At 33.7% G+C, this 9368-nt stretch overlaps 1 protein-coding gene across 1 annotated transcript; it reads left to right on the plus strand.

The window, feature by feature from the left end:
• Nucleotides 1-219: 219 nt before the first annotated feature.
• On the plus strand, nt 220-7594 carry FHY1 (Haloacid dehalogenase-like hydrolase (HAD) superfamily protein). Its single transcript, XM_039033867.2, has 7 exons — nt 220-673; nt 1982-2057; nt 3737-3788; nt 4758-4872; nt 4950-5020; nt 6036-6123; nt 7135-7594. The coding sequence occupies exons 1-7, from the start codon at nt 342-344 to the stop codon at nt 7274-7276; spliced, it is 876 nt and encodes a 291-aa protein (XP_038889795.1). The 5' UTR covers nt 220-341; the 3' UTR covers nt 7277-7594.
• Nucleotides 7595-9368: the final 1774 nt, after the last annotated feature.

Consider the following 9368-nt stretch of genomic DNA (forward strand, 5'->3'; position numbering starts at 1 on the left):
AACTAGAAGGGTCGAATTTCACAGGATTTAGAAGTAAAATCCTATATTAATAAATTTTAACCCTTTTTTTTCTTTTTTTGTCATCATCCAAATACATAATATAAATATATTCAAATATTTCTCGTTCTAGATGAAGTAATTAATTTAAAATTATTTCTTTAGGTTTCAAATCACAATATTAAGGTAATAATCAAAGAAGTCATGTGAGATTATTGAAAATAAGAGAGATTCTCTCCTCCAACTTCAACGAATATAAAATCAAATTGAAGGATAAGAATTGCTGAAAATGATGCGCGAAAGCATAATCTCATTTCTATCAGAATTGACTAGGAGAGAGAGCCATGGTTTTGGGGCTTTTGCCCATCCAACCAATTTTAATGGCTTCTCTCTTTAGCCCACCTGTTGTTTCCTTTTCCCCAATCAGACCTTCTTCGAATCCATCAAAAATGGCATCTAATTTCAACCATACCCTTCTGCGCAGAAGCTTTAGTAGCAGCGATAACACTGACATTATTGGCGACACCAAACTCTTCTCGTCTTCTCTTTCAATGGCTACTGGTTGCAGCTCTGATGGTGCTGATAAGACCTCTAGGAAGCTTCCTGTTCTGCTCTTTGACATCATGGATACCCTCGTTCGTGATCCTTTCTATGATGATGTTCCCGCCTTTTTCAGGTGCCTTGTCTTTACTTTTCTTTGTTTAATTTGTTGGAACTTCTGGGTATCAGGATGAATAGCAATTAATGATAACTGAGTTGGAAGATATATGGGTGTCATGGTTAGGCTTGTGTAACTCTGGCCACAGTGCATAAAACATGTTACCTATTAGACTCAGTTTAATTTGAGACCCAACCATAGGTTGTTCAACCAAATTTAATTTCTAATCTGCGTATACACCTACTTAGAGGTCACGTGTTTGAATCTTCGGGTGAGCTTAATAAGAAACACTATTGGTGTCTATGGAGTCTATTAAATAATATAGGATTCTATTTCATAAACTAATTGGCAATTAGAAGAGTAACCTATCTATCTTATAAAAGATTATGCGATCCTTTAATTTCTCCTTTATTGGATCCTCAACTTGTTCCCTTGAGATGATGCTTCTTTGGGTTCACTATACTTGGAAGTTTGATCGGATCTCAATTTTTGTTTTTGGATCGATGTCCATTTGAGTTTCAATGGTTCTGATACATATTAGATAACATGAGGTTCTATCTCAAAGTCAATTAACAATGAGAGGAGTAGCTCATTTTTCCAGATCTTAACAAAGTCTTTTTTGGAGTAGGTGTGTTAAAAATATTTTATATAGACAATCGAACTCCCCAATCTGACTTTATTTGTCCACTTGTTAAAATTGTGACTCTTATGGTTACTATCTGTTTCTCTAGTTTAGCTTTAGCTTTCAGGAGAGAAGAAAAGTTGACCACACTATGAGCTCCTACTTGCTTTCTGCAAAGGGGGATTGCTTAGCTTGTTTCCTTTAAACTTCTCTTTAATGTTTCATTTGTTTGAATTTTAGCGTCTATGTCTTTGTTGGCCTTATGAGGAAATGTACTTTTTCTCAACTTCAAATAGATGGAAAGATGAAGCGGCATCTGGATACCCTGTCTAACTGCTTGAACAAAGGTCTCCCTGTCATGTTTCAACGTAGGCCAAAATCCTACCTCAAGGCATAAATTTCTTGATTGCTTCATGAGATGACATGTCTATTCAATGCCAATGAATATAAGACTTCATTTTTATAGCTTTAAGAAAGATGAAAACCTGCCAACAGATATATCAATCAGTTGCGGCTCTTACTTATTTTCTGAGTAAACTAATCTTTATTGTATTATATGAATAGATAAAAATAAAAAAATAAAAAATGAACCGTATAAAAAAGTGAGTTCTAGTTTATACTACTATCCAGCCTCATTCTTTTTTCACAAAATTTCTGTTTAATATTGATTCCTTAAGTTAATTGCATCGGAATTCACTGCTCAGAATGCCCATGGAGGAACTACTTGAACTCAAACATCCAACTGTATGGATTGAATTTGAGAAGGGTTTGATTGATGAGGTATGTCTATCTTCTTATTAGCCTGTGTTCCCAAGATTTGGCTTAGTTACCATTTTAGGGTGATATAAGAACGTTTACTTATACATATAGCAGATAATGTGAATAGAAAGAGAAGTTGGAAAGATAAAAATTAAATTTGAAGGAAAGGTATATATGGAAAATATATACCATAACAACTTGAATTCTTACTTTTGTTGTTCTAACTATAAATCCTTGGTTACAATTTACTGTAACTTTTTCAGTCCTGTCCACCAAGGGAAAACTTTTCTGAGCCTATTTTACATATTCGAGACTCTATGTATTAAAGTGATAAGTTTATTTATTCAATGGAGCTTTATTGTTTGATCTTGTAACGGGACTTGGAATTAGTATGTTAATTGAGCAAACTCTAAAGCCCCAAAGACTCGATCAAGAACTCTTTTTAAATTCTTTGAATCTCGATTGATTTGCTCAACACTGAGCTAGTCCACTAGATTCTGATGGATGTGTGAACCTTTATTGAGTGAGAGAGCTCGAATACTTGTTGTAAAAGGAGCAAGAAAATGTCTAAAAATACAAATTATTCTAGCCCAAAGCGACTAATGATAGGGACTCTTTTCAGCTAGGTTCCAAAGACCTGCATCGTGGGTGGACTGTCATTGTTAATTTTTTCATGTTTTCATAAGCACTCACCTTCTGAGGACTGGCATTCCACATTTCCATTTCAGTATGGTTGCAATAGTCGAGATTCCCTGAATGTTTCTTCGTTTCTTATAAAAAAAAGTTATCTAGATTCCCGATGGGCTTAAATGGCACCATTGGCTTCTCTTCCCTTTCCTTCTTCCTCATTTTTTTTCTATATACTTTTATGCCCCTTCTAAAACCTGCTATAGCATCTCAAAGAAAAACTTGATTTCTACTAATTTGTTAGGTGAGAAAACTAAAAAAATACAAAGAACACAGCGATAGTAATATATTACAATAACAAGAGAAGTTAAACAAGAGAAGTTACAATATACAGTAGTCATTTAAAAGGGCCATTGATGAGGAGAATAAGTTAGATTATTTGTATAATTTAGTTAATAGTAATTTAGTTATTAATTTAGATTAATTATTGTTTTAGAATTTCTAAGTAATTGTTTTATTTCCTTGTAAGGCTATTAATAGCTACTTTTAGGTTGTAATAAGGAGCTTTTAAATATCATTTGAAATATAGAACTTTTGTTCTTGGAGAGCTCTCGTTCAATCTTTAGAGATGGACTTTCCTTGTTTGACCACGGATTTGACCTAATACCTTCACCCACTGCATCAGCTACTCTCTCCCAAAGTGCAACGATGGAAACTCCTATTAAATTCAGTTGTACCTTGCTCCCAACCTACTCCCTCTAATTATAACCAAAAACCCTAACAAACTCCCTAGCTTACACTAATGAACATGCCAATAATCCTAATATATCACTAATTAGGGTTCTCACATAATCATCGATGTTCTTTGCCAAAGCTTGTTTATTAAACATGAAATAACATCAGCCCTCTTTAAAGTTTACTAAATTGATTAGTTGAGAAAATGGAGGGGGCATATTTATAAGAAATAGAGTGCAAACTTGTTTTGCTTTAAAAAAAATATTTTTTTGTAACATTTTATTTCATAGTCCTTAATGTCTGACTTATATTTCTAAAAATTGTTGTTTTGTTTCAAGGCAGAGCTGGAAAAGAGATTCTTTAAAGATGAGCGACCAATAGATTTTGAAGGTTTATCGGAATCTCTCCCTATTTTTTCATTTTTGTTCCTAATTTTATGTCATTCTCTTAGTATTTTTTGAAAGAATGGTGGTCATCTACCTAAGATTTAATGTCTTACGAGTTACCTTGATAACCGGATGTAATAAGGTCAGCAATTGTCCTGTGAGAATTAATCAAGAAACGCGCAAGTTGGCTCAGATACTAATGGATATAGAATAAAGACCATATTTTTTTAATGTAAATAAAAAATACCTAAAGAAATTTAATAGTGTTTTTATTTTGAATTTTGTTAATTATTTTATTTACTTTGTGTATAGTAAACCCATGCAAGATGTTTCTATACTCTTACACAAAAGTTCTAATGTAGACTAATATGATTTATTACAACTTTCAGAATGTTTAAACATAAGATCGTCCAATTAATTACTCTGTTTCTTAGGCCTTAATGCTTTATCAAATCTTTTTGAAGGTCGGACTCTAAAATTACTCTTCATTTCTTGGTGTAACATACTGAAAAATTGTGCACTATCTTTCACTCTTTTTTCTCCTCATTGATGTAGAAAAGGAATGGAAGATTAAAAGTTACATGTTCCTTAAAGGAGAGAGAAAGAAAAGATACTAACAACAAATACAACAGCATAGAGTCATGTATGACCGACATGCCTCCTTCAAATACAGAAAAACAAATCGATTGCTTAACTCATTTACTCGGGTTTTATACTTCTGTTTTGGTACTTTATATGCTTTTAAAATGCATTGGCTGACCAGTGCTACTTGTTAATAAATTTACTTCTAGCAGTATTACTTTTCTCCAGATGCTGTTGATCTAGGAAGATTACCAGTTCAGTAATTCCAAGTATTCAAATTAGTTTTTTTTCTCTCTGCTTATGACTTTTTTTTTTTTGGAATTTTCGGCAATGGAACTATGTGCTCTTCCCTTTTAGCTTCATATTAACTTTGTTTTATCTATCTTTCCAGGCCTCAAAAACTGTATGATAAGCGGCTATTCTTACCTAGAAGGCATTGAAGAATTGCTAATTGCACTTAAAGAGAAAAACTATGAAATTCATGCGTTCACAAACTACCCTATTTGGTTCGTGGGAAAAGAATTATAGCATGTCATTTCTTCCGATTAAATGTTTCATCAACTTCTATTGTTTGATTTGGCAGGTACGAAATGATCGAGGAGAAGTTGAAAATCTCAAAATATCTATCCTGGACATTCTGCTCTTGTAAAAACGGTAGTGCTCAAGTGCTGAAAGGCTTTCCCCTTTAAGTTCTTCTCCCCTGCTTCCCATTCTTTCTCTATAAGGAGCAAAATTATTTGCATCTCCTTCACTTATTGAACTTTAGTTAACATGAGATTTTTTATTTTATATATCTTGTGTTTCTCATTAAGAAAAATGAGGGAAAAAACATATATATGTTCACTCACACGCACACACACATACCACCCTCTACATTATTTTGAACCAAGGAATCTATAGAGAAGATTGCAATATCTCCAATTAAATTATGGAACTTGTGATATTTTCCTTATTGTTCATTATTTTCCTAAACTGATTTGATTGTAGCATAATGTCACTAAAATGAAGTTCCAATGGTTCTCACTGTTTGGTTCAGTCAACTAATATATCATTTGTACTGTTTGTATTACAAGCATTCATTGTCCAACAACCATGATATGACCTTAGAGTTTTCTTCATTACCCTTCTGCTAGATTTCATATCATCATTATTGTCTCTATTTTGATTGTGCATATGATGAGTGTATGATGTTTTATCTGGTGAGATAAGAAGATTGATGCTTTAAAATCTGCAGTTCATATAATTTCAGGTTAAACCTGATTACTTTATCGACAATATGATGATATTATCATGCTCTAACATTAGTTGGTTTAGACGTGTGGATTTCTATTTGCAGTCTATTTTTCAAAATTTCCTCTGATCAAATTTCTAGTTGATAGGAACAACAACAATGTTTCTATTTTTATAAAGACACGGCAACTTCTCAAACTTAAAAAAGTTTCCAATTGTAAAACTCAACTTTAGGTGTACAACTAACTCCCAAACCAACAAATTCAAATACAACTCATAAACATATGAACAAAACTGTAAAGAAAGCTTCCCAACAAGAATTAATATTAAATGCTCAGTAATTGCAAAAGTGTTCAGACGTAGTTTACAAAGAAGCCACATTTATCTTAATAAGATCAAAATATTTGTTCCAAAAGAGCCTGTTTGCCATATGTTTCAGGAAAGAGGAAGCCGGACCCTGAGTTCTACTTGGAAGCCTTGAGACATCTCAAAGTTGAACCAGCTAGCTGTATTTTCGTTGATGACAGGTTTGACTTATTGAATTGTGTTTGAAATGGAATTATGATTTAAGCCTTTATACATTTTACTAATTTTTTTCTTATTATATTGATATCAAGTAATATATCAGAAATCTATCCTATGTACATATGGTCACTTTCCTGTTCTGTTGTTAGAATGTTGGCAAAGTAGGGTAGGCCTTCTCCATGAAAGAAACGAAAAACTTTAGGCTGTGTAAGTTTGTTGTGTAGGCATCGGAACATAAGAGAAATTGATTGAATGGAGTTACCGAGGAGATGAATTTTATATGTATTAGACTATTAGTCAACTAGACGGACACAGACACTAGGTTTTGAACCTTCTATTGTTTACCTGAAATTTGGGTCTTCAGAGGATAGATAGGCATATGTAGACTTCTTATTCAAGTAGGAAGATTTCAATTGATTCATTCAATTCGATAAGACGTTAAGATTAGAGATTTAGTATGATACAAACTACTTTTTATTCTATTGCGCATGGCAAAGGAACTGCTTAAGCTCACTCTTTCTAGTCTAAATTTCTTTATTGCGTCTAAGTTTCCTTCTTGCATAGAAGAATGCCTGTTGCCAGGATTTTAGTCACCTATTAACTGCCTTGCTTGAGGAATATTTTCATGAAAATGAGAAGCAATTGAATAACATCCCATCTAGTTGTTGGATTGAGTCGAAAAGGGATATAAGAAGTTCATCTCTTTCTTCTGTGCATCTATGTATATATTTCTGCAGGAAAAAAAAGGCAGAGAAAAAGGTTATAAAATTACCTATAGCTACATTTCCTTAGTTTTTTAAAATTATTTTTACTAAACAAATTGAAATCTTAGTCCAATTTTGAAAGCAAGAGCAAAAACAAAAATTTGAACTTTTTTTTTTTTTTTTTTCCTTTTAACTGTCAAAGTTTGGATAGGATTTCAAAACCTTTTATGAAATTATATTAGCAAAAAGGAAAAAGATTAGTAAATAAGCATGAATTTTAACCTTTATGAAATGGTCACCCACTTGCAGAAAGAAGAATGTAGAAGCTGCAAAAGAAGTTGGCATCATTGGCCTACATTTCAGGAGTGCAGATTTGCTATTTCAGGATCTGTGCCTTCTAGGACTTGATATTTCACCTGATGAACCTCGCCTAAAATTGCCAACGACATAAATCCGCAGAACATGCTTGGCGAGGTTCATTCCCTTTTTTCCATTTTCAAAATGAAAAATAAACTCATCTTTCTTTTGATTCAATTGATTTTCGTGTTGGAATGCTGTTCTTGATATTGTTCCAGCTGGGGATTCTTTTGTGGGATTCTTTTTGTTCATAAAGAAAAAAAGAAATAAAACATTATCTGTAATTTATTCAAATTATGAGCAGAATCAGCAGGGCTTATATCAATTGGGTATTTTTTCATTGGGATCTGTATACTAGTTGGAAGAAAGGACATGAATGTGGAAGCAATATCAACATTGTCTTTTCAGAATATTACTAAGCTTTTTAAGTTACACTTGCTGAAAACATTGCTATGCTTGGTGTTTTATTTGGAAAGGGCTTTGCAAAGGAAATTGAAAACTTTGACCAGACCTTTAAAGGAAGGTTGGATATTTGTTTTTAGTATCTATGATTTGAGTTTTGGCTTAATTTTGTCTTGTATTTTATTTGTCAAATAATTTATGTTTATTAATTCAGTTTAAATTTCTTCGATTGGTTAATCAAGAGATGAGTTTGATTTTGAGGGGGAAAAAATATATTTTTTATGTTTGATTAGGGTTTTGAAACATCTTGAAATTTAACAATCCTAACAATGTTACTAGGCAATTTCGACAAGACAATTACATATCATAAAAGAAATCTTAGCTAAAAACATGCATTCAAATATAGGTATCAACCCATCAATGAATGCAAATTGGATAAAACTGAGGAACTTAGAAAGTTTGCAACAATAATGACTCAAAATATAAACCAAATCCTCATGACATTAGAAACCAAACCTCTACCTCCAAATCGAGAGAGTTACCTTACCCGACTATGATTTAAATACACCTAAATATAATTAGTCCTCAAATAGAAAGAAATAGTTGAAAGTGGTTGATTACAGAAAAAAATGGTGGAAGGATCGAAGAAAAACGGATGATGGGACTTCACATTTGATCTAAAGTGAAAGAAAACTCATTTATACCCGGTCGATAGTGTCATGATGCTACTAATAACGTTACAGCACTTCTCTAAAAACCTCCTAGCATCCTGCAACATCGAGCAATCTTGCCCTATTCTAGTATCATGGAATACAAGATTGATGTTGCAACGCTATTTTTGGAGGTAGTTAAATAATTTTGCCTCTTTGATTTGGTTGATGGATTAGGGCTTCAAGCACTCTAGTTTGACTCATTTTTGCACAAACGCCCAGGCTACGTCTACATTGCTCAATATCTAAAAAAATCAAATAAACATATAAAACACTTGAACGAGCACAATATAAGTCGAGTGAGATAACACTTTTCTCTGATGCTATTAGATTCTATCCCTAAATCTCTTGTGGCTTTCCTCGTAGCTCTCTTTCTCCAATCAGTTCTTATTCTTCAGTGCCTTGTTGCCGTCCGTTGCCAATCACAGACGTCACTAAAAAAAGCTGCCAGTAATAGCCCCATTGTGGGTAAGAGGTTTTTGTTGTATTTGTTTTGATTATTTAGTTTTATTTCGAATTACCCATACGCATCCCCTCGTGCGTTTGTTTTCGAGCACCCGTGTGTCCCTCTCCCACACAGTAACTCCCCTCCTTCGTTGGTACTCTCCATCCAATGCCTAACCACCACATACAACAGCCCCTTTCAATTGTCGATCGTTGTCGCTCCACCCAGTCTTGTCAGTTTGCATATGTCCATTGTTGTCGGTAGATCTATCTATCTCATTCACATTCGTACGCGTAGTCGGCCAACCAACACCTTTAAGTTCTTCTCCACGAAAAGCCGAGGCCACCACCTTTTCTTTGTCCATCGTTGCCACCATCTAGTCGTCATCGTCGTAGAAAATCGCACAAAAAGTGGCTCTTTTCCTGTCTCTCTCTATCTCTCTAAGTTTCAGTTCCATCTTTGAATCTTTCGTGGGTTTACTCATCTCTCACTCTCTTATTTGTCCTTCTTATTCATCGCCTTGTCGCTGTCAGTCCCTAGTTGCGGACGTCACTGTAAAACGCTGCCAGCAATAACACTTTTAGCCCAATCCGTTTTTCCTCCATATTTCATTATTCAATAAACTGATA

The sequence above is a fragment of the Benincasa hispida genome, chromosome 6 (genome assembly GCF_027475165.1).
Source record: "Benincasa hispida cultivar pf3 chromosome 6, pf3_genome.v1.1, whole genome shotgun sequence".
NCBI classification, from domain to species: domain Eukaryota; kingdom Viridiplantae; phylum Streptophyta; class Magnoliopsida; order Cucurbitales; family Cucurbitaceae; genus Benincasa; species Benincasa hispida.